The 25,788-nt window shown below is 37.4% G+C and overlaps 3 protein-coding genes and 1 pseudogene across 3 annotated transcripts in view; 2 read left to right on the forward strand and 2 right to left on the reverse strand.

The window, feature by feature from the left end:
- The window catches only part of LOC145507381 (uncharacterized), a 71,785-nt gene that overhangs the window by 33,381 nt on the left and 12,616 nt on the right, over nt 1–25,788 (forward strand). The gene's annotated exons all lie outside the window — the stretch shown is intronic.
- Nucleotides 3,602–14,197, reverse strand: LOC145539512 (olfactory receptor 10AG1-like; annotated as a pseudogene).
- On the reverse strand, nt 18,605–20,301 carry LOC145507366 (methylsterol monooxygenase 1). Its single transcript, XM_081493851.1, has one exon. It carries the CDS (start codon nt 20,261–20,263, stop codon nt 19,382–19,384), a length of 882 nt encoding a protein of 293 aa, XP_081349977.1. The 5' UTR covers nt 20,264–20,301; the 3' UTR covers nt 18,605–19,381.
- LOC145507399 (large ribosomal subunit protein eL30) lies at nt 20,963–25,152 on the forward strand. Its single transcript, XM_081493889.1, has one exon. It carries the CDS (start codon nt 24,758–24,760, stop codon nt 25,103–25,105), a length of 348 nt encoding a protein of 115 aa, XP_081350015.1. The 5' UTR covers nt 20,963–24,757; the 3' UTR covers nt 25,106–25,152.

The following is a 25,788-nucleotide window of genomic DNA, read 5'->3' on the forward strand; positions in this document are numbered from 1 at the left end:
CTTTCAGATTCATTAATCATAGAACTTAATTTTAACAAGCAAATGATTCCCTTGGTGTTAGTAGGATGCATACTCGTTGTAATAAAGTCCATTCTCTTATCTTACTCCTTAGTAATATACAATTAAAATTTTAAGAGCTTGAATATATACAAACTGTTTAAAAGAGGTATAACACAAAGTGATCAATTAGTAAATACTCACAGTTAAGATGATAATGATGATGATGAAGATGTCAGTAATATGATATATTGGACCATTGTATTACAAAATACTTTGTAATTTCTCATTTGATAATATAATGATGAGAATCAGAAAAGTAAAAAGCTGTGTGAATTAGGGTTTGAAGTCAAACAACAACAATTACATGCAACAATTTCTTTTTTAAATTTTCCAGAATAAGTGTTGTCTTTCTGATGCTAATTATATACAGATATATATAAAAAATAATTTGCAACTGGACAAAAATGGTTCGTGCTTACCTGTTTAAATTGATATCAAATATAATGCTTACCTTTATAGATAGAGTGAAAAGACAGAGAGAGAATGAGAGTTTTTCCCTCATAGTTAGATAATTCAGATTTATTTAAAACAGAGGTTAATTGGCATCTAATATATGTTCTATTGTTTTAACATGTAGAGTTCTTTAAATAGGAAATATTTACTCTTGGGATCAGCTCCTTCCCCAGGTTACCTACCTCCTAATTGAAATAAACTATTCTCCCTGCCACTCAAGGACTTTATTACAACAACCAAAATCATATCTGCTCATACCACTCCTCAAAAGTCTCTACCTCTCTTATGGTATTTTGTGATCATTAGGAAATATACACAATGTAAAATCAAAAGTTTATGATTATGTATTACTTGTGATATGAAATGAAGATGTTCTTAAAAAGGATGCAATTATACAATGTTTCAAATTGAAGATAACTTAATTTTTCTGAAGTAGGAAAAAATTCAGAAGTAGGAAATGCAGGGATGTTGGGGGCAGTTATGCCATCTTCACCATGAATCTTGTCTACACAATCACACAGTAGCAAGGTGTGCCTCTTAACTTCCCAGACTACAGAAAGGGAGCTGGTGATCACAGGAATCAATCACTAATTCCTTTTTTTGATGTACACTCTGGAAACAGCATGCAGAGTTTCCAGGAATAGTCCCTCATCTCAACTTTAGTTGCAAGATCACTCCAAGTAGGAAGAGAGGATGGAAATATTTCTAGCTGTCCTGCCATGTGACCGGCTAATATTCCCTATTTCTTTCGTTAACTTCCCTCACTTGGAACAACCTGAAATTCTAAGTAGTTCCTGGATAAACTTCTCAGTCAAGGGTGTTCTCAGATTAATTGTGAGGATTCTCAGCAGTGGTTACAATGTAACAGAACAATTACTCGCTATCACCTCTTACACACACACGCACACAAACACACTCACAAAATACAATGTAAGAGAATATTAGACTTAACTATGGGAAGCAGGAATACATTTGCACCTGTATAAAGATTAAAGGAAATTTGAAAAAAGCATATTTTAGAAAATCATGCCAATGCATGGAAATCGATCACTCTTCAAGAGTTATATATTTATATAACATAACAATGTTTAGTTATTACTTTGTGATTTATTTTAATTTAATTTAATTCTAGCCATTAAAATACATAAAAACATAAATTATGTTTAGCATAATCTTATCTTGGTTTTAATTCACATTTCATAATGGCTAATGGTGATGAGCATCTTTTATGTGATTATTTGATTTCTGTTTATTTGCTTTAGTAAAATATCTATTTAAGAATTTTGTACATTTGTTAGTTGTTGCTTGGCTTCCCTGGTGGTTCAGACAGTAAAGAATCTGCCTGCAATGCAGGAGACCCAGGTCCAATCCCTGGGTAGGGAAGATCTCCTGGAGAAGGGAAGTCTACCCACTCCATTACTCCTGCCTGAAGAATTCTATGGACAGAGGAGCCTCTTGGGCTATAGTCCCTGTGGTCATAGAGTCAGACATGACTGAGTGACTAACACTTTTTCAGACTTTCACATTTATTAATTGCATTATTTCTATTTTTACTGTTGAAGGCACACTAGGTTTCAGAAAAAATCATTAAATAGGATTCACTAAGCTTACTGGATAAAAATTAAGCAATAATTTATGACAGTCAAGGCATCCTGTTAAATATCCAACTCCTTTTTTGCACTAGTGAAAAAAGAGAAAGCCATCCAACATGAACAGGAAAATGGTTTCAGCAGACTTACCATTTGAGTGGTATCCTCTTAGAATGGGTCTTATAGCTAGATGCAAACTCACCATAATGTCAAAAGAGGCAAATTTATATATAATATACGTTTTATATAATAATAAGTGCTGTAACATTCTTATTGGAGAAGGCAATGGCACCCCACTCCAGTACTCTTGCCTGGAGAATCCCATGGACAGAGGAGCCTGGTAGGCTGCAGTCCATGGGGTTGCAAAGAGTCGGACACGACTGAGCGACTTCACTTTCACTTTTCACTCTCATGCATTGGAGAAGGAAATTGCAACCCACTCCAGTGTTCTTGCTTGGAGAATCCCAGGGACAGGGGAGCCTGGTGGGCTGGCCTCTATGGGCTCGCACAGAGTCGGACACGACTGAAGTGACTTAGAAGCAGCAGCAGCAACATTCTTATGCATGATGATCTGTAGTATTTATAGAAATGTTATATATATATATATATATATACACACACACATAGATACATATATAACATAATAAGAATGGTAATTATGCAGTGACTTATTCCCCATTTTTGTCTGAAAAGTACTTTTTTTTTCTTATTTAAGAGTGAGTGTTCCTTGACAATCTTATTTAGCATGATCCTGTTCCAAAGAGAGAGAGAGTAAGGTGTCTAAAGAGAAATTTGAATACATTTACTACAATTTTAGTTCTTATTACTGAAATTCACTATATATTACTGAAGGGAGTAATATATCGAGACAGTTGGCAGATAGAAGGTTTTAGGAATTGTAGTTCATGGCTCAGCGGCTAAAGAATACATCCGTAACGCAGGAGACACAGGTTTGATCCCTAGGTCAGGAAGATCTCCTTGAGGAGCAAAATGGCAACCCACTCTAATATTCTTGCCTGAAAAATCCAGAGGAGCCTAGCAGGCTACAGTCCAAAGTGTTGCAAAGGGTTGGACATGATGAGAGACTAAGCACACACAACAAAGGCCACATGCAATTTTGCAGCTTAAAGATACGATGTTTAAAACTTTTATGTATCTTCTAAGGACACGTATTTCTATACGTCATAAATTTTTATTGAAATGGGCTTTTGTTATTATAATTGTTACTACCTTCTTATGGGTAATTAAGCTTAGTTTTCACACGTATTTTCTTTAGAAGGGCATTATGCCAAAACTATTACTATTGCTAAAGAAACAATGTGTAAATGTCCCTTGTGAAAAGCAATCTTCAACATATAACAACATTCAACCAAAATGAATCCAGACAGGAATGTGCATGTTTTTTGTCTCATTAAACACACATTTTTGGTGGTATATATTTTGAAGCCATTGTTTTAACATAACAGAGAATCTAATCTCACCAAGTCATATACTGGGTAGCCCAATCAGGTGGCCAGAGGTGAAGAAATGCTGCTGTCCAGAAAGCAGGTGTAGTTTAAAAATCTGGAAAAACAAGATACAAGAGACTAATGTTTGGTCTTTACTTCAAGAGATTAATGGAGCCCCAGATGGCAATCTTTGGCTAATATTTCAAAAAAGTATAGATAAAGTCCATTGTTTTTATGAACCATATCATAAATTTCTTTCCTGTCAATTTAAAATATATTAGCTGCTAATGGATAGAAAACAAAAAAAAATTAAATGTCAAGAAATAATTTCTAGGGGCTACCCCATGTGAATCAAAAGTTTGGGAAGAAAAGAGTTAGAGAAATAAAAGGAGGAAATATAAAAATCGCAAGGAATTTTGTAATGGTATAATCCTGCCCTTGTTAATAAACACTGAGTTCACAATGATACACATGTTTACTGATATTTCATTTGAATATTACTGAAGGTTTAGCTCTGATTTAGAACTCAGTGCATGAAAGCCTTTCCTTTGGTATTCTGATTGGAGTTATTCCACATGAGGGTATAGTGGGTTAAATAACCAATGTTTAGTGGTTCTCTGAAATCTCTAGATTTTTTAGCATCAGTCTGAGATAAGCCATAGCAGTGTTCATTTCTTCAGTCATTCATTCAATCCCTCTGTCACACATTATTTAACTGCTAATGAGCAGTTACTATGCCATAGAATCAAGGAAAGCCAACAAGTACAGGTGTGGATTAGTAAGCAATTATGTACATAAATAATCTTGCATATTTGCAGTATATTTGAGCCAAAAATCTTAGCAGACTGAATTCTGTTGTTGTTTTTGTTCAGTGGCTAAGTCAAGTCTGACTCTTTGTGATCCATGGATTGCAGCATGTCAGGCTTCCCTGTCCTTCACTATCTCCCAGTTTGCTCAAACACATGTCCATTGAGTCGGTGATGCCATCCAACCATTTCATCCTCTGAAATGATGCACATAACACTTTTATTCATAAAGAAGGATTATTTTTAGACATAGAGTATTGAAGATAGATTAATTTGCCTAGTATATACCTAAGCACAATAAATTTTGGTTTATTATTTTAAAGTATCTAAAAGTACATTTTGGAAAGATATTCCCATCTGAATGCAGAGTTCCAAAGAATAGCAAGGAGAGATAAGAAAGCCTTCCTCAGCAATCAATGCAAAGAAATAGAGGAAAACAAGAGATTGGGAAAGATTAGAGATCTCTTCAAGAAAATTAGAGATACCAAGGGAACATTTCATGCAAAGATGGGATCAATAAAGGACAGAAATGGTATGGACCTAACAGAAGCAGAAGATACTAAAAAGAGGTGGCAAGAATACACAGGAAAACTGTACAAAAAAGATCTTCATGACCCAGATAATCACGATGGTGTGATCACTCACCTAGAGCCAGACATCCTGGAATGTGAAGTCAAGTGGGCCTTGGAAAGCATCACTATGAACAAAGCTAGTGGAGGTGATGGAATTCCAGTTGAGCTATTTCAAATCCTCAAATATGATGCTGTGAAAGTGCTGCACTCAACATGCCAGCAAATTTGGAAGACTCAGCAGTGGCCACAGGACTGGAAAAGGTCAGTTTTCATCCCAATCCCAAAGAAAGGCAATGCCAAAGAATGCTCAAACTACCGCACAATTGCACTCATCTCACATGCTAGTAAAGTAATGCTCAAAATTCTCCAAGTCAGGCTTCAGCAATACATGAACTGTGAACTTCCAGATGTTCAAGCTGGTTTTAGAAAAGGCAGAGGAACCAGAGATCAAATTGCCAATATCCGCTGGATCATCGAAAAAGCAAGAGAGTTCCAGAAAAACATCTATTTCTGCTTTATTGACTATGCCAAAGCCTTTGACTGTGTGGATCACAATAAACTGTGGAAAATTCTGAAAGAGATGGGAATACCAGACCATCTGACCTGTCTCTTGAGAAACCTGTATGCAGGTCAGGAAGCAACAGTTAGAACTGGACATGGAACAACAGACTGGTTCCAAATAGGAAAAGGAGGATGTCAAGGCTGTATATTGCCACCCTGCTTATTTAACTTCTATGCAGAGTACATCATGAGAAACGCTGGGCTGGAAGAAACACAAGCTGGAATCAAGATTGCCGGAAGAAATATCAATAACCTCAGATATGCGGATGACACCACCCTTATGGCAGAAAGTGAAGAAGAACTAAAGAGCCTCTTGATGAAAGTGAAAGAGGAGAGTGAAAATGTTGGCTTAAAGCTCAACATTCAGAAAACTAAGATCATGGCATCCAGTCCCATCACTTCATGGCAAATAGATGGGGAAACAGTGCAAACAGTGTCAGACTTTATTTTTTTGGGCTCCAAAATCACTGCTAATGGTGATGGCAGCCATGAAATTAAAAGATGCTTACTCTTTGGAAGGAAGGTTATGGCCAATCTAGATAGCATATTTAAAAGCAGAGACATTACTTTGCCAACAAAAGTCCGTCTAGTCAAGGCTATGGTTTTTCCAGTGGTCATGTATGGATGTGACAGTTGGACAGTGAAGAAAGCTGAGCGCTGCAGAATTGATGCTTTTGAACTGTGGTGTTGGAGAAGACTCTTGAGAGTCCCTTGGACTGCAAGGAGATCCAATCAATCCATCCTAAAGGAGATCAATCCTGGGTGTTCATTGGAAGGACTGATGTTGAAGCTGAAACTCCAATACTTTGGCCACCTCATGCAAAGAGTTGACTCATTGGAAAAGACCCTAATGCTGGGAAGGATTGGGAGCAGGAGAAGAAGTGGACGACAGAGGATGAGATGGTTGGATGGCATCACTGACTCGATGGACATGGGTTTGGGTAGACTCCGGGAGTTGGTGTTCGACAGGGAGGCCTGGCATGCTGTGATTCATGGGGTCGCAAAGAGTCGGACACGACTGGGCGTCTGAACTGAACTGAAAAGTACATTATAAACTAGAAGTTGTTAACTTCTTAACAGAGGAATGTAGAGATTTGTAATGATTCTCTGATAACTACATGCAAGTAGATAAAGCACTGATAATTAACCTCATCACACTATATTTTAAGTAATAATTTTCTCAGTGCTGCAATCACATGCTTGTTCTGAAGGCTGTATATCATGGGATTGAACATCGGAGTCACTATGGTGTAGAACAGAGAGAGGAGTCTGTCAGTTCCTGCAGAATGACTGGCTTTTGGTCTTGAGTAGATAATGACAGCAAATCCGAAGAATAACACCACAACCAACAGGTGAGAAGAGCATGTGGAGAAGGCTTTAGTCTGTCCTCTGGCGGTTGGCAACCTCAGAATAGTGGAAATGATTTTGCTGTAAGAGGCAAGGATCAGCATAAAAGGTACAGCAACAAACAACAGAGCTACTGCATAGACTGAGAGCTCATGTGCAAAAGTGTCTCCGCAGGCCAGCTTCAGAATGGGGGGAATGTCACAGAAGAAGTGGTTAATCTAGTTCGAACGACAGAAACTCAGAGAGAAGATCTGGCACATTTGCCCTGTCTGCACTGGGATTCCACTGACCCAAGGAGCCCACAGCCAGCTGGAGGCACATCTTTGGGGTCATGACCAGGGGATAGTGCAGAGGGTCACAGATGGCCACACAGCCGTTATAGGCCATCACCGCCAGGAGGAAGCACTCAGTGGTTCTGAGGATAAGGAAGAAGCACATTTGAGCACAGAAATGCTTCTGTCCTGAGTCCAAAGGTTCACCAGAATCCTAGGGAGAGTGACGGACATGTAACAGATGTCCAAGGAGGAAAAGTTTGCCAGGAAGAAATACATGGGTTTGTGCAGTGCAGGGTCAAGCATAGTTATTATTATTATAAGACTGTTTCCAATAAAGATAATGATGTAAATGATGGAGAACACCCCAAATAATAGCCATTGAAGGTTTGGAAGGTCAGAAAACTCCATGAGTGCAAATTCCATCACTTTGGATATGTTGTCTTTTGCTTCCATATCTTCATATTTCACCTGTGGGAATGATCCAATCAGAGGTACTATTATTTCACTTTCATTAGGTCTTGTTTTCTTATTTATAAAACGGGATGTTGCAGCTTTCTATTTTTCAATTTCCTACAAAAACCAAACCTATAACACCAGGTACTCTAAATGTGTGATAAAGTATGTTTTTCATCATTATTAAATCTATCTGTAAATTAAAAAAAAAACTTTTAATCTTTCTTTTCTGCTATATACAATATTTAGTTCTGAAGATGCAAAATTGTAATTTTGCTATTCATCTGAACACTCAAAATTACAAATTCTGAATTTAAGTTCCTTTGTGAAATAACTTGATATTTTCATTTGAAGTGTTGTTCTTTTCACTTCTCCATTCTGTTTTTCATTATCAATTCAAATTTTTTTTTTTTTTACTCTTTTAAATGTCCTAAGCAATATAAAATAGTTTTAGGGATACATAAAGTTAATTTTTAAAAATCAGTTTTTTTTCAGTCATATTTCCAACATCTTTTTAACTTTGACATTCTGCATATTTAGCTATTTTATTATAAAACAAAGTTCATCAGCTAACCTCTCAATATTTTTGAATGGTATTTAATTTTTAAAACTATGTATTTCAATATAGTGTCTACAAATTCAGCATTGATAATTTTTATTCAGATTTTTCTGCTCAAAGAATTCTAAGCTGGTCTTCCTGTCCAGGAACTCTCATAAGGGTAAGAGGCATGTTCATATAGCATTTATATTCATTAAAACATTCAAACTAGAATGTTCACCTGTCACACACTTACTGTAAGAAATACATCCACCACAACAGCTATCTGAGAGCCTCTTAAATTACAAAGGACTTCAGTAATTGCAACAATTCTGCTGAATACCTTTAATTAATTAATTGTTTTTGTTTTGTTTTGGTCCTATGTGAGTGTTAGTTCATGCATGTGAAAGCCTTGGGTTGAGATTGTCCATCTTTAAGTCATCTTTTTTCTTTGCTATATCTAGGTTTTAAGCTTTTGATCATCAGTGTGTCTTTGTATGCAATCTGTATTATGTTTCTTCCACAAAAAGTGACTTACTAACTTCTTGAATTAATAATTAAAATGAATCAACATGTTTGCTTTGTCAAAATAGTCCTCAACATGTAAACAAGGATACTTACCCAAAATTCAAATTGACCATCCTTCCCTCCTGGTACAGCTCAACCATGCCTTCTCTGCATATATGTCTGTGTGTGAGTGTGTGTGTATTTAGAAATTGCACTTTTTTCACTTACTTTTGCAAAATATCAAGTTATTTCATTATTTTCAGTATGTCATACATAGCTCTCATGGTATGTGTTAATTAATTTGGAAGTCCATGGAAACAGTCACTGCAAAGAAGAGGCACACCTATATCCATATTCTAAAGTGTTTTAAGTCATAATGAATGATCAACATTTTGGCTACAGAAATGTAGACACACATGGGGCAGAAGCAATAGTCCATCAAAACTGTGGGCTTCCCGAGGAATTCTGTGACTTAGAAAAAGAAAGCTAATAACATTTATCTATTTAATTCAATGTAGAGTATATTACTGGAACACTGATTAAAATTGTTTTTTGAATTAATTTCCAATCTTTTTAGACTGGCTTACATCATGCACCTACATTTGAAGAGCTGTTAATGTTCAGAAAATTCCACCTGCTTGATTTTCTCTATCGTATCTGCTCTTTATGTAAGGTCTTCTCTGCTTCTTTGGTCCTGTCTCTCAATTCTTTCTACTGTTCAAGTAGGGTAGTACATTTGAAAATCATACTGAATCTAAGGTGCCAAAAAAAAAAAAAAAGAAAAATCAAGAATAACAGAATTTGATATTAAGAACATAGTGTTCCACATTTACTAAAATCCTTTTTAGCTTCAACTTTTTGTCAAATGGGACATTTTGTTAAAATCAATGGAATTATCAATGCAAAGTCATTTATAATGTAAGACATATTGCAATTATTCAAATCCCATCCAAATCATACTTAATCTAAACTCAACCTCATCAAAATTACTTTTCTCAAATCTCATAGCATAGCTGCTGGTTTCTGATTTCTGGAAACCTTTAGATGCTTTTATTTCTACAACTCAGAAAGAAAATTACTAAATGATTCAGCATACATAGCCACTTTTGTATTTACTCAAATAATTCATGTTTATTTTTCTGACCTTTCCACTGCAATGTTTATCTTTGGTGTGAGATTTATGATTAACATATACACCATCTATCATCAAAATGTATAGGCAAGTTTAAAAAATCAAATTGAAGACAGGAAATACAAATCTAGAATTTGTGATTACAATTCCGAAGCCTGTATCCTTAGGATAAGCATGTAAATATAAAAATGAAAACATTCCAATGTCTCATTATTATTTTCCATTTCATTTACCATAAAATTTAAATTTAACAAGTATAGAGTCTCTTTAATAATAGGATGCAAACCCATTTTAGGAAAGTTCATTTATTATTTTTCTCTTTGGTTATATACAATTAATTTTAATGGAATAGCCCCAGATTTAATACATGAAAACTACCTAAATATATGTGCAACAAAAAATCACTACAAGTGTTAGCACTTAAAAAGATTATAAATGACAAAAATGTTGAAGAGGTCAGTAATCATTGGTATATTAGCCCAGATGTTACAAAGTATTTTATTATTTCTCATTTGATAATATAATGATGACAATCAGAAAAGTATCAAAATGTTATCTGAATTTGATTTGAAATTAAATAGCAACAATTACTTTTTTTTTAATTTTCCAAAATGAGTATTCTCTTGCTGATGCTAAATACATACATATATATGCAAAAATAAGTTGATATTGGACAAAAATGATCCACACTTAGCTGTTTGAATTGTTAAATATAATGCTTCCCCTTATAGGTAGAGTTAAATGACAGAGAACATGACAAAGATTTTTTGTTTGTTTGTTTATTTTGACAGTTGAGAAATTCACATTTACTTGAAATGAGGTTAGTCAGCACCTAAAATGTATTACACTGACATAATAGATAAAGCCCTTTATATAGGAGATATTATTTGCTCTTGGGAACAGCTCCTTTCCCAGCTCACTTTCTATCTGAATAAAACAATTTTGTCTGCCACTCGAGAAGTTTGGAGACGGCAATGGCAAACCACTCCAGTACTCTTGCCTGGAAAATCCCATGGACTGAGGAGCCTGGTAGGCTGCAGTCCATGGGATCGCGAAGAGTCGAACACGACTGAATGACTTCACTTTCACTTTTCACTTTCATGCATTGGAGAAGGAAATGGCAACCCGCTCCAGTGTTCTTGCCTGGAGAATCCCAGGGAAGGGGGAGCCTGGTGGGCTGCCGTCTATGGGGTCGCACAGAGTCGGAAATGACTGAAGCGACTTAGCAGCAGCAGCAGCAAGAAGTTTTGTGTAACAACCAAAATCATATCTGTCCATACCGTGCCTTTTCAAAACTCTCTACTTCTCTAACAGCATTTTTGTGATTGTTAAGGAATATAAGCATTGTAAAAGCAGACATTTACATATTACTTATGATATAAAATAAAGATTTTTTAAAAATGCAATTGCACAGTGTCTCAAATTAAAGAGAAGTTTATTTTTCTGTCATTAAAATTTAGAAATAAGGGTCTTCCATGGTAGTAGAGTGGATAAGAAACTGCCTGTCAATGAAGGAGACACAGGTTCGATCCCTGGTCCTGGAAGATTCCACATGTCACGGGAGAGCTAAGTCTGCACCATGACTACTGAGCCTGCACTCTAGAATCTGCAAGCTGCAACTATTGAAGCCCATGCTCCTCAGAAAGAGAAACCACCACAATGACAAGCTCCATTACACACATATACACAATCACACATAGACACTCACTCACAAAATGTAATGGAAAACAATATTAGATTTAACTATAAAAAGCAAGAATACTTTTATACTTTATAAAGATTAATGATTAGAAAGATGAAAAATGTATTTTAGAAACATTATGTCCATACATGGAATGGTATCACTATTCAAGGTTTATATATTTACTCACAAATTTTGTTATATTATTTTGTGATTTTTTATTTTATTTTAATTCTAGCCATTAAAGTACATGTGTATCATAATTTTATTTTAATTTTAATTTGCATTTCAAAATGCAAATGCAAATGCTGAAGATAGTGAGCAAGTTTTGTGTTATTATTTGAATTCTGTGTATCCTTTTAGTAAAGTATCTATCAAAGAGTTTTAGTCTCTATTACAGTATCTATCAATTTGTTGATTAGGTTGCTTCTTCTCTTGCTACTGATCTTGGGGAGTTTTTGTATTGTCTATATACATTTCACTTTTTTGAATATGTGATTCACAAATACTTCCACACCTCAGTTTTATATTAATGTTTTGTTGAGACAAGAAGACAACTTATTTTCTCCTTATGAGTCCCATTTTACATATTTAGCAGACTTAATCTTAATAATACAATTTTAGTTATAAGAACTTGTTATGACTCAGTTGTTCAAAGGAAAGACATTGAAATAACCACGGATCAGTACTGATGTAGCTACTATTAATCACAAGCTCTTGAATTAATTTTTCCTATTTGGGGATGCTATTTCAAATAATCATGAAAGTGTCATACTTGCAGTGAGCCAAGTTTTAAAGAATCTGCAAAGCCTACAGATTTAACAATGATTTTGAATATCAAAGATCATATAACAGCAGAACAATGTTGATGACAAAGTTAAATATTATTTTAAAAATAAGGTATTTGCCTAAAAAAACGCTTTTAGATCATCAAATGTCTGACTGTAAAAAGTTATATTTATGAAAAACAAAATAACAGAAACATGCAACTGCCGGAGTCCAGCTCCAGCAGCCAGGGAATTGGCCTGAAGGGATGAGCGATGTAGGCAGAGAATGATGCAGCCTCTGACTCAAGGTACAGGTGCTGCTACTGCTAAGTCGCTTCAGTCGTGTCCGACTCTGTGCGACCCCATAGACGGCAGCCGACCAGGCTCCACCGTCCCTGGGATTCTCCAGGCAAGAACACAAGGTACAGGACTGCATGTTTATTTCAAGCATCAGGTTTTCTTTTATACTTTGACAAAAGCATTAGGTCAGAGGTTTGACATCTCCAGTTCCCCCTCACCCAGATTTATTGTCTCCAGAAATCATTGTTGCCCTTCAACCAGAGTTCCTGCTTTAGCGATTCTCTCAGAATCAGGTTTACTATCTATTATCTACTTTCTCTTAAGTATCCTATGTTCAACTTGTGACTACATTGTAACTCATGCTTATCTCTGGGCTGCACACCACATTCCTCAGTTTATTTCTTATCTTTCTAAATCCTGCTAGCGGCCTAGTAGCCTAAGTTCATTATCTCCTAAAAAGGCTTCTAGCTATTAGTATCTCTAAAATTCCTAATCTCTATAAGCTATAGTAAAATATGCCAACACTACAACATTCCTTAAACTTTTAGCTTCTAACTATTCTTAATTATTCCTAAATCCTAAACTCAGCAAACTTCTTTTGCCATAAACATTTCCCTCACAAGCAGGTCTCAGATAACAATCTTTCCCATGACCTCAAGCTGCGACCTACATGCTCATCCTGGAACATTCTTTGTAAAGATCCTTGAACAAATGTCAGTAGTTAACTTTATGGGTTATTTCCTGGGCATAACTGCAGAAGGCTTTATGCTTTCTCATGCTCCTCGCAAGAACAATAAGCACCTTAACACTATTTCCAGTCAACTCAACTGAAGGAAGGAAAGGAAAAGTCAGAATCACAAGACCTAACTTCTTCATCCCGGGACCGTGCCTGCGGGATGAGGAGAGGGGGTTGGGGCTGTGCCTCCATTTTGTCAGTAATGCCTAACGCGGCTCCCAACATGCAACACTTTTCTTTAAAATATCAATAGATCGATAGATCTTTCTAAAGTTAGACCTTTCTTGCCAATCTCCCATTGACACCAGGAAAATATTAAAATATTACAAAATAATAGTGAAACGTGTCTGTATCTTCAGCAGTCCATATCCCAAGAAGTTCATATATCAGATGAGAGTGTGTTGAGTACACGCATACCAAAGCAAAGCATCCTTGAAACACCGAAGTACTCAGCCACAATACACACATGATCATCATTAAAATCTACAAACAATAAATGCTGGAGAGGATGTGGAGAAAAGCGAACACTGTTGCACAGTTGGTAGGAATGCATGTTGATATAGCCACTATGGAGAACGGTATGGAGAATTCTTTAAAAAAAAAAAATTAGTAATAAAACTACAATGTTGTTGTTCAGTCACTCAGTCATGTCCGACTCTTTGAGACCCCGTGGACTGCAGCACGCCAGGCTATCCTGTCCTTCACCATCTCATGGAGCTTGCTCAAGCTCATGTCCATTGAGTCAGTGATGCCATCCAACCATCTTGTCCTCTGTTGTCCCCTTCTCCTGCCTTCAATCTTTCCCAGCAATAGGGTCTTTTCTAATGAGTCAGCTCTTTACATCAGGTGGCTAAAGTATTGGAACTTCAGCTTCAGTCGGTATCAGTCCTTCCAATGAATATTGAATACAACAACCAGTGGGAGCTGTGGAATGCTGGCCTAAGTCCTTTTGAAGGTCACCATTACTGTCATTACCCCTACCATAGGCCAAACTACAGAGAGGGAACAACACTCCACCCATCAGCAGAAAAGTGGATTAAAGATTTACTGAGCATAACCCCACGATCAGAGCAAGATCCAGATTTTGCCACAGCCAGTACCTCCCAGCAAGAAGTTTCTACAAGCCTCTTACCCTTATCCATCAGAGGGAAGACAGAATGAAAACCACAATCACAGAAAACTAACCAAACTTATCACATGGATCACAGCCTTTTCTCACTTAATGAAACTATGAGCCATGCCCTGCAGGGCCACCTAAGATGGACAGGTGGAGAGTTCTGACCAAGTGTGGTCCACTGGGGAAGGGAATGGAAACCACTTCAGCATTCTTGCCTTGAGAACCCTATGAACAGTATGGAAAGGAAAAAAGACATGACACTGAAAGATGAATTTTCCAGGTTGGTAGGTGCCCAATATGCTACTGAAGAGTGAAAAAATAGCTCCAGGAGGAATGAAGAGGCCGAGCCAAAGTGGAAGCAACACTCAGCTGTGGATGTGTCTGGTGGTGAAAGTAAAGTTTGATGCTGTAAAGAACAATATTGCAGAGGAACCTGGAATGTTAGGTCCATGAATCAAGGTAAATTAGAAATGGTAAAACAGGAGATGGCAAGAGTGAACATTGACATTTTAGGAATCAGTGAACTAAAATGGATGGGAATGGGTAAATTTAATTCAGATGATCATTATATCTATTACTGTGGGCAAGAGTCCCTTAGAAGAACTGGAGTAGCCCTCATAGTCAACAAAAGAGTCTGAAATGCAGTATTTGGGTGCACTCTCAAAAATGACTGATCTCTGTTTGTTTCCAAGGCAAACCATTCAATAGCATAGTAATCCAAGGCTATGCTCCAACCACTAATGCCAAAGAAGCTGAAATTGAATGGTTCTATTATGACCTTCAAGACTTTCTAGAATTAACACACCCAATATATGTCCTTTTCATTATAGGGGACTGGAATGCAAAAGTAGGAAGTCAAGAGATACCTGGAGTAATAGATAAGTTTGGTCTTTGAGTACAAAATGAAGCAGGGCAAAGTCTAACAGAGTTTTGCCAAGAGAATGCAGTGGTCATAGCAAACACCCTCTTCCAACAACATAAGAGACGACTCTACACATGGACATCACCAGACGGTCAATACCAAAATCAGATTAATTATATTCTTTGCAGCCAAAGATGGAGAAGCTCTATACAGTCAGCAGAAATAAGATTGGGAGCTGACTGTGGCTCAAATCACAAACTCTTTATTGCAAAATTCAGACTTAAACTGAAGAAAGTAGGGAAAACCACGAGGCAATTCAGGTATGACCTAAATCAAATCCCTTATGATTATACAATGGAAGTAACAGGTCAATTCAAGGGATTATATCTGATAGAGTGCCTAAAGAACTATAAATGGAGGTCTGTAATGTTGTAAAGGAGGTGGTGATCAAAATCATCCCCGTGAAAACTTCCATAAGACCCAGCAATCTCACTCCTGGGTATATAACCTGAGAAAACCATAATTCAAAGAGATATGCAGAACTGTTTACAATAGCCAAGACATTGGAGCAACCTAGATGTACACTGACAGATGAATGGATAAAGAAGTAGTGGTACATTTATGTAATGGAATATTACTCAGTTATAGAAAGTAATGAATTTGTGTCAGTTCTAATTAGGTGGATGAATCTAGAGCATGATATATAGAGTGAAGTAAGTCAGAAAGAGAGAAACAAATAATATTGTATATTAATGCAAATAAAATGGAATCTAGAAAAATAGTAATGATGAATCTATTTATTTAAGCCTGTGAAATAAAACACATTTATTTACTTCACAGAGCACTTCTGGTGGGGTGGTATGACTAGTCTTATACTTTTAAAATAAAGACATTGGAATGTCAGGTTCCTTATGCTTTCCTGCTTTCCCATTCTTAGATATGACTTCTGCACTCTTCCAAGGATGAAAGATGGAGAAGGAAATGGCAACCCACTCCACTATCTTTGCTTGGAAAATCCCATGGACAGAGGAGCTTGGTGGGCTGCAGTCCATGGGGTCGCAAAGAGTTAGGCAAGACTGAGTGACTAACACTAAGGATGAAAGTAGTGGAAACAAAAGACTGAACACCTGTTGACATCTATCTTCATGTTACTAGCCAAAATTGAGTCATTGCTTCATACTCAGCTGGAATGGAGGCTGATAAATTGAATATTTCAAATCCTCATAGTACCGCTGAATTGGTTATGAGTTTGAAGTTTTGAATTTGTATATCCTGAGCAGATCTACACCATCTCTTATATTATTTTCTGTGAACATCATTATTTTCTGTGTATTAGTTGTCTCTTGCAGTTTTAGTAAATTACCACAAACTGAGTGCCTTAAAATTTATTATCTTAGAGTTCTGTAGATGATAGGTCGAAAGTGTTGGGAGGGCCACATTCTTTTTTTATGCTCTAGTGAGTATTCTATCTTTCTTGTTCAATTAAATTATTGGCAGAATTTACTTCCTTGAGGTTGTCGGACAGAGGACTGACTCCTTGCTGGCAACTGGTCAAATATCATGCTCACTTTCTAGAGATCAGGACAATCCTTGCTCTTTGTCCCAACAGATTTTGGAGCCAACAATGACAAAATGAGCCCTCCTTTTCTCTGCTCCATCTGTGATAACCTATTTTTTGAATATTGCTTTTCTTTCTCTTCTTGTTTTTAAGGCTTATGTGATCAGATTGGTTCTACCTGAATAATCTCCCCATTTCAATGATTTATGATATTAATCATATCTGTAAAGTCCATTTTGTAGTGTACTTGTTTCCAGGGATTCTAGTTCATCTCACCAGGAGAGATATCTATAACAATCTCCCAATGAAATACCATGACTGGCTTATGTGGTCTTCATTTGATTGAACCATTAACTTCCATAAATTATTCTCTGATACACCATAAAGGTACATCCAGGGATGAAGCCAGTTAGGTTATAATTAAAACTAAAACTAGAGAATGGAATAATTGCCAAAAGAACTGTAGCAGAAGTTCTCAGGGACAGCTACAACAAATCATCTCTTAATGTTGCTGATTTGAGGATGGAATTGGGAAGATGGGCATTAATAATCCTAGTGAGATATGTTCACTTTCCTTGATTATATCAGTCAATGATTTAAAATTTTCAACACTAAAGGAGAGGATAAAGACACAGGAAGTTAGTCCAGACACACTAATGTAATGCAATTGTATGGACTGTGGGTAATTCTGAACATAACTTCTAAAACTTTTCTTCACTTTTATATCCGTATATATTCTCTTTTCAAAATTCAAATTGACATGGATTTAGCTGTTAGAATGCAGTTATGTAACAGATTAAATAACACAAAGCAAATTATTTTGGATCAAATTTGCTAAGTAGAACATGCAAATATGTGCAAAGTAAACCAGTTAAGATGAGTAGGAAGGTACTCTTTATCATGCACTTAGGAAGAGAACAAAGTCTATGAACGCTATTCTTTTGGTTTTATGATTGAAGTAATTTCATGTGAGTTTATAGAGAATTAGCAAATATGCTCCCAATATTATTGGTTTTCTGAAAAATCTAGATTTTTTTGCTAGCAGTCTGATGTTGGCACTAGCAATATTCATTTACCCATTCACTCATTCAATCTCTCCTTCAAACATTCAATTTTCAACTGCTAGTAGTCATTTTCTGTGCTATAGAATCAAAGAATGCCAGCAAATGCAAATGTGGAGATAGAGATAATTATTTAGATAAATAAACATATATTTTCCAGTATATTTAAGCCAAAAAACTTAACTGATTCAATTTTGTTTTAGCTTTTTTAATATGTAAATTACTATGTAATTCATCTGGAAGTTCACGGTTCACGTATTGCTGAAGCCTGGCTTGGAGAATTTTGAGCATTACTTTACTAGCATGTGAGATGAGTGCAATTGTGCGGTAGTTTGAGCATTCTTTGGCATGACCTTTCTTTGGGATTGGAACGAAAACTGACCTTTTCCAGTCCTGTGGCCACTGCTGAGTTTTCCAAATTTGCTGGCATATCGAGTGCAGCACTTTCACAGCATCACCTTTGAGGGTTTGAAATAGCTCAACTGGAATTCCATCACCTCCACTAGCTTTGTTCATAGTGATGCTTTCTAAGGCCCACTTGACTTCACATTCCAGGATGTCTGGCTCTAGGTGAGTGATCACACCATCGTGATTATCTGAGTCATGAAGATCTTTTTTGTACAGTTCTTCTGTGTATTCTTGCCACCTCTTCTTAATATCTTCTGCTTCTGTTAGGTCCATACCATTTCTGTCCTTTATCGAGCCCATCTTTGCATGAAATGTTCCTTTGATATCTCTCATTTTCTTCCTTTTTTTTTTTTTTTTTAAATTGGAAATGAAATAATCAAACAAAATCACATTTATTTCAATAGCTCCAAGTGCAAATACAGCAAGTCAGTACACAAAGTTTCAGGACACTGCTTTAAGTACAAAGAAAACTTGATATACAAACATGAAAGGGTAAATAGCAGAAATAAAGCTCAATTTTTTAAAAAGTTCAAGTAACCTGAAAACCTTTAGACTAAAATAGTCTTACATCAATTCATAAATGCCTTAATTTATAGATAACAGTGGTACATTACAATCAAAAAGGACTTCCCAAAGAAAGAGTCACTTCAAACTGGTCAGCTCCAGATAAGAAGAAATTCCTGGCACTGGCTATTCTGGATTTAGCACTCACTCATACTGTACAGACTGGTATAGTTCAATCTATGGCATTTGATTTTTATGCAAATTCCCAAAAAGTATCTAAAGTTCAATAGGAGGCCAACACCACTACCAAGAGTTCCTGAAATGGTCACTATATATTTAAAAGGTTTAAAGACCAATTTTGGCTTTAGGCCTATGGTACAATGTAGGGGGAAAGACTTCAATTAATACTCCTTCCATTACTTAAATCCTTTTTGTAAGATTAGCAAAATGGCCCTTAAAACTTCCTCAGGAAAACTGTACTTAAATATATGAAAGCTCCCACTAGGAAATTAATTACAAGTTGTTAATATTCTTTTTAATCACTTAGTTGCCAAGTCATATGTATATTTCTGCTCCCCAGAAGCAATGTTAGCTACTAGCTTCAATTCAGGAAATGTATATTTTCCAGAAGGTTTATATGAGATGCTTATTCAGTCTTTTTCTCAACTTTCTTCATCTTTTCATTGTAGGCATTAAATTGAGAGTCTGTTCCAAAAATTCTGTCCCACCATGTAAATGTTGAAGCATAGTTCCCGATGAAGTTCATATGGTGGAAATCGTGGTGCCGGGAGCCAGCGTAGAAAGGAATGAGGTTTAAAGGGTTGAGAGGAATGTCATAGCCGCTATGGACATCAATAGTCTCTATCAAACGAACAGTCACCCAGGCCCAAAGAAGAAAAACATGATCACATAAAAGCATGATTCCAATGAAAAATCCAGCTCCAAGAATTATGGTTTCCAGAGGATGTGCATATTCAGCTTCCATTCCAAATGGAGCCTGAAACTCATGATGAATTTTATGAATGTATTTGTATATCCTTTTGTGGTGTAAAAGCCTGTGCAAGAAATAGTGCCACGTATCCTCGATCACTGCACAGCCAAAACATCTCGCCAAAAGCATGTACCATCTTGGCATTGTTTCCCAATCATAGGGAATACTGAAATACTCTGTAAAATAGTAAGTTCCACAAATCAATGGAAGCTGGATACAAAAGTGATTAAAGAGAAGCACTTTAAAACATTTCCATTGGTTTTCCCATGTTTCTGGTTTATCCTTTTGAATTTTGTATTTTTTCATGTAAGGTATAAATTGAAACAAAAATCCAGGTAAACAGAACAAGAAATAAAGGGCCTCATGAACTATGAGAGATCCCCACGTTGCAATCTGGAACTTTGTATAATTATTCAACATATAGTTCCAAGCATTTTTAAATGGTTCCTGCAGAGGATTCTCAGGCAAAAGTGAATCTACATATTCCACAGCCAAGGATGCAGAACTAAAGATGCTGATACTTTCATTTGTTGCCATTTTTCAAATCTTTGCAGACAGCCTTATTATTCTTGCGCGCTACCTCTCTCATTTTCTTGAAGAGATCTCTAGTCTTTCCCATTCTGTTGTTTTCTTCTATTTCTTCCCACTGATCGCTGAGGAAGGCTTTCTCATCTCTCCTTGCTATTCTTTGGAACTCTGCATTCAGATGGGAATATCTTTCCTTTCCTCCTTTGCTTTTCGCTTCTCTTCTCTTCCCAGTTATCTGTAAGGCCTCCTCAGACAGCCATTTTGCTTTTTTGCATTTCTTTTCCATGGGGATTGTCTTGATCCCTGTCTGCTATACAATGTCACGAACCTCTGTCCATAGTTCATCAGGCACTCTGTCTATCAGATCTAGTCCCTTAAATCTATTTGCCACTTCTACTGTATACTCATAAGGGATTTGATCTAGGTCATACCTGAATGGACTACTGGTTTTCCCTACTTTCTTCAATTTAAGTCTGAATTTGGCAATAAGCAGTTCATGATCTGAGCCACAGTCAGCTGCCGGTCTTGTTTTTGCTGACTGTATAGAGCTTCTCCATCTTTGGCTGCAAAGAATATAATCAATCTGATTTCGGTGTTGACCATCTGGTGATGTCCATGTGTAGAGTCTTCTCTTGTGTTGTTGGAATAGAGTGTTTGCTATTACCAGTGCATTCTCTTGGCAAAACTCTATTAGCCTTTGCCCTGCTTCATTCTGTACTCCAAGGCCAAACTTGCCTGTTACGCCAGGTGTTTCTTGACTTCCTACTTTTGCATTCCAGTCCCCTATAATGAAAAGGACATCTTTTTTGGGGTGTTAGTTCTAGAGGGTCTCGTAGGTCTTCATAGAACCGTTCAACTTCAGCTTCTTTGGCGTTACTGGTCGGGGCATAGACTTGAATTACTGTGATATTCAATGGTTTGCCTTGGAAACGAACAGAGATCATTCTATCGTTTTTGAGATTGCATCCAAGTACTGCCTTTTGGACTCTTTTGTTGACCATGATGGCTACTCCATTTCTTCTAAGGGATTCTTGCCCACAGTAGTAGATATAATGGTCATCTGAGTTAAATTCACCCATTCCGGTTCATCTTAGTTCACTGATTCCTAGAATGTCGACATTCACTCTTGCCATCTCCTGTTTGACCACTTCCAATTTGCCTTGATTCATGGACCTAACATTCCAGGTTCCTATGCAATATTGCTCTTTACAGCATTGGACTTTGCGTCTATCACCAGTCACCTCCACAGCTGGGTATCGTTTTTGCTTTGGCTCCATCCCATCATGCTTTCTGGAGTTATTTCTCCACTGATCTCCATTAGCATATTGGGCACGTACTGACCTGGGGAGTTCATCTTTCAGTGTCCTATCTTTTTGCCTTTTCATGCTGTTCATGGGGTTCTCAAGGCAAGAATACTGAAGTGGTTTGCCAGCCCTTCCCCGGTGGACCACATTCTGTCAGACCTCTCCACCATGACCCATCCGTCTTGGGTGGCCCCACACGGCATGGCTTAGTTTCATTGAGATAGATAAGGCTGCGGTCCGAGTGATCAGATTAGCCAGTTTTCTGTAATTTTAGTTTCAGTGTGTCTGCCCTCTGATGCCCTCTCGCAACACTTACCGTCTTACTTGGGTTTCTCTTACCTTGGACGTGGGGTATTTCTTCACGGCTGCTCCAGCAAAGTGCAGCCGTTGCTCCTTACCTTGGACAAGGGGTATCTTTGCCAACAAAAGTCCGTCTAGTCAAGGCTATGGTTTTTCCAGTGGTCATGCGTGGATGTAAGAGTTGGACGGTGAAGAAAGCTGAGCGCCGCAGAATTGATGCTTTCGAGCTGTGGTGTTGGAGTAGACTCTTGAGAGTCCCTTGGACTGCAAGGAGATCCAATCAATCCATCCTACAAGAGATCAATCCTGAGTGTTCATTGGAAGGACTGATGTTGAAGCTGAAACTCCAATACTTTGGCCACCTCATGCGAAGAGTTGATTCATTGGAAAAGACCCTAATGCTGGGTGGGATTGGGGGCAGGAGGAGAATGGGACAACAGAGGATGAGATGGTTGGATGGCATCACCGACTTGATGGACATGGGTTTGGGTAGACTCTGGGAGTTGGTGATGGACAGAGAGGCCTGGCCTGCTGCGATTCATGGGGTCACAAAGAGTTGGACATGACTGAGCGACTGAACTGAACTGATGTAATTCATGAGGCAGGATTATTCCTTAGGCATGGAGGATTGACGACTCATTTATCTGGTATGTATCCAAGCCCAGTAAATTGTGGATTAGTTTTCTAAAGTATTCATAAGTACATCTGAGAATAGAGGTGGCTAACTTCTTAAAGGGGGCAGATAGAAGATGAAAATGTTTCTCTGTTAACTGTTTAGCAAACAGTTAAAACATTTATAATTAAAATCATCACCCTATTTTTTAAGTAATAATTTTCTCAGTGCTGTAATCACATCCTTATTCTGAAGGCTGTATATCACAGGATTGAACATCAGAGTCACTATGGTGTAGAACAGAGAGAGGAGTCTGTCAATTCCTGCAGAATGACTGGATTTGGGCCTTCAGTATGCAATGGTAGCAGATCCAAAGAATAAAAGCACAACCAACAGGTGAGAAGAGCATGTGGAGAAGGCTTTAGTCTGTCCTCTGGCTGTTGGCAACCTCAGAATAGTGGAAATGATTTGGCTATAGGAGGCAAGGATCAGCATAAAAGTTACAGCAACAAACAGCAGAGCTACTGCATAAACTGAGAGCTCATGTGCAAAAGTGTCTCTGCAGGCCAGCTTCAGAATGGGAGAAATGTCACAGAAGTGGTTAATCTAGTTCGAATGACAGAAACGCAGAGAGAAGATCTGGCACATTTGCCCTGTCTGCACTGGGATTCCACTGACCCAAGGAGCCCACAGCCAGCTGGAGGCACGTCTTTGGGGTCATGACCAGGGGATAGTGCCGAGAGTCACAGATGGCCACACAGCTGTCATAGGCCATCACCACCAGCAGGAAGCACTCAGTCATTCCAAGGATAGGGAAGAAGCACATTGGGCAGCACAGTCCAGGATAGATATTCTTCTGTCCTGAGTCCAAAGGTTCACCAGAATCCTAGGGAGAGTGATGGACATGTAACAGATGTCCAAGGAGGAAAAGTTTGCCAGGAAGAAATACATGGGTTTGTGCATTGCAGGGTCAAGTGTAGTTATTATTATTATAAGACTATTTCCAATAAAGATAATGATGTAAATGATGGAGAACACCCCAAATAATAGCCATTGAAAGTTTGGAAGATCAGAAAACCCTAGGAGTACAAATTGTATCACTGTGGACATGTTGTCTTCCGCTTCCATCTCTTCATATTTCATCTGTGGAAATGATTCAATCAAAGGTACTGTTATTTCACTTTCTTTGGCTTTTGTTTCCTTATATATATAAAAAATGGTACACCATTCATTTTTTCCAATTGAGAAGAAAACAAACCTATAATTGCTAGGTGTCTAACAGGTTGTGAATTACAGTTTTCATTATTATTAAATCAATTTGTAAGAAAAGTTATCCATTTAATCTTTATTTTCTGCCATGAATTATCACTTTTTCTTGAAGATATGTGATTATAATTTTGCTCTTCATCCGAATGCTCATAAATGCAAGAATTTGAGTTAAACTCATTTACATTAGTGATTTTGCTCTTACAGCCTGTGTTTTTCTCTTCACCTCTCAGTTCTGTGTTTAATTATTATCAATTGAAAGTTAATTTGATTGCATGGTGAAATATATTGTAAGTGACCTAAGATAGTTTTAAGGATGAATATAGTTAATTTTTAAAGTATTGGTTTTCCTGTGGTGTTTCCAAAGTCTTGTTTGGCACTGGCATTCTACATATTTTATTTTTTTCTTAAAATTGATGAGTTGACTATATAATATTATGGGATGTTACTAGTTTTCAAACGTGTATTTCAGTGTAAAGTCCATATATCAGTAGTGATAAGTTGTATTCATATGTCTCAGTTGAGAGAAAAGGAATTTTAAGCTGTTCTTTTGGCCCAGGAACATTCGAGACGTAAGAGGCAAGTACATCCAGGTTTAAGTTCACGAAAGCAGTTCTAGCTAGAATGTTCACCTCTCACTCACTTACTGCATGAAACAGACACCACCCACAACTCATCTGTGAGATCTTCCTAAATTACCCACAATCTCAGTAATTGCTGTTTTACTGATGATCCCATTCAACTTATTCATTCTTTCTTTTTTGCATGTGTTTGTGTTAGTCATGCATGTGAATGCAATAAGTTGAGATTTCCCATCTTTTTTGCATTTTTCGTATTATTTTAACTATATTACTAGCTTCTTTTGTTTTTTCTGTAGATCTTTTTGGGCAATGAATAGTACATTTCTTCCATTAAATGTGATTCATTAACTTCTAGAATGCATTAAAGATGAATCAATTTGTCCCCAGCCATCTTGGCGGCTGCTCTTGGTTGGGGACTTCCCGCATCTAAGGCAGGAAGATGGTGGCCGCAAAGAAGACGAAAAAGTCACTGGAGTCGATCAACTCTAGGCTCCAGCTGGTTATGAAAAGTGGAAAGTACGTGCTGGGGTACAAACAGACTCTGAAAATGATCAGACAAGGCAAAGCGAAACTGGTCATCCTCGCCAACAACTGCCCAGCCTTGAGGAAATCTGAAATAGAGTATTATGCCATGTTGGCCAAAACTGGTGTCCATCACTACAGTGGCAATAATATTGAATTGGGTACAGCATGTGGAAAATACTACAGAGTATGCACACTGGCTATCATTGATCCAGGTGATTCTGATATTATTAGAAGCATGCCAGAACAGACGGGTGAAAAGTAAATCATGTACAATTTTTCTTTAATAAAACTGGCCAGAGCTTGTTTTAAAAACAAACAAACAAACAAACAAAAAATGAATCAATTTGATTGCTTCTTTGGAATTTCCCCCAAGGTATAAGAGCCCCGATAGCTCAGTCAGTAGAGCATCAGACTTTTGGTCTGAGGGTCCAAGGTTCAAGCCCCTGTTCAGGTGGAGGTTATTTCGGGCTTCCCTGATAGCTCAGCTGGTAAAGAATCTGCCTGCAATGCAGGAGACCCCAGTTTGATCCCTGGGTTGGGAAGATCCACTGGAGAAAGTATAGGCTACCCACTCCAGTATTCTTGGGCTTCCCTTGTGGCTCAGCTGGTAAAGAATTTGCCCACAATGCGGGAGACCTGGCTCTGATCCCTAGGTTGGGAAGATCCCCTGGAGAAGGGAAAGGCTACCCACTTATTCTGGCCTGGAGAATTCCATGGACTGTCACAAAGAGCCAGACACAACTGAGAGACTTTCACTTCACTTCACTTTCAAAGTATAAAAATAGATTCCCACTGAAAATGTAAATCTCTCCTTCCTTTCTTTCCTGTTAGAGATCAAGCATACTTTTTGTGGGGCGTGTATGTGTGTATATTTAGAAATTATACTCTTTTTACTTATTCTTGCAAAAGTAGTAAATTACTTCATTGTTTTCAGCATGTTATACA

This window comes from Giraffa tippelskirchi, chromosome 1 (assembly GCF_054371585.1).
Source record: "Giraffa tippelskirchi isolate mGirTip1 chromosome 1, T2T-mGirTip1v1.2.pri, whole genome shotgun sequence".
Lineage (NCBI taxonomy): Eukaryota > Metazoa > Chordata > Mammalia > Artiodactyla > Giraffidae > Giraffa > Giraffa tippelskirchi.

What these genes read in the sequence shown, in the direction of transcription:
- LOC145507366 (XM_081493851.1), bottom strand. Translation starts at nt 20,263, where the DNA reads ATGGCAACAAATGAAAGTATCAGCATCTTTAGTTCTGCATCCTTGGCT.
- LOC145507399 (XM_081493889.1), top strand. Translation starts at nt 24,758, where the DNA reads ATGGTGGCCGCAAAGAAGACGAAAAAGTCACTGGAGTCGATCAACTCT.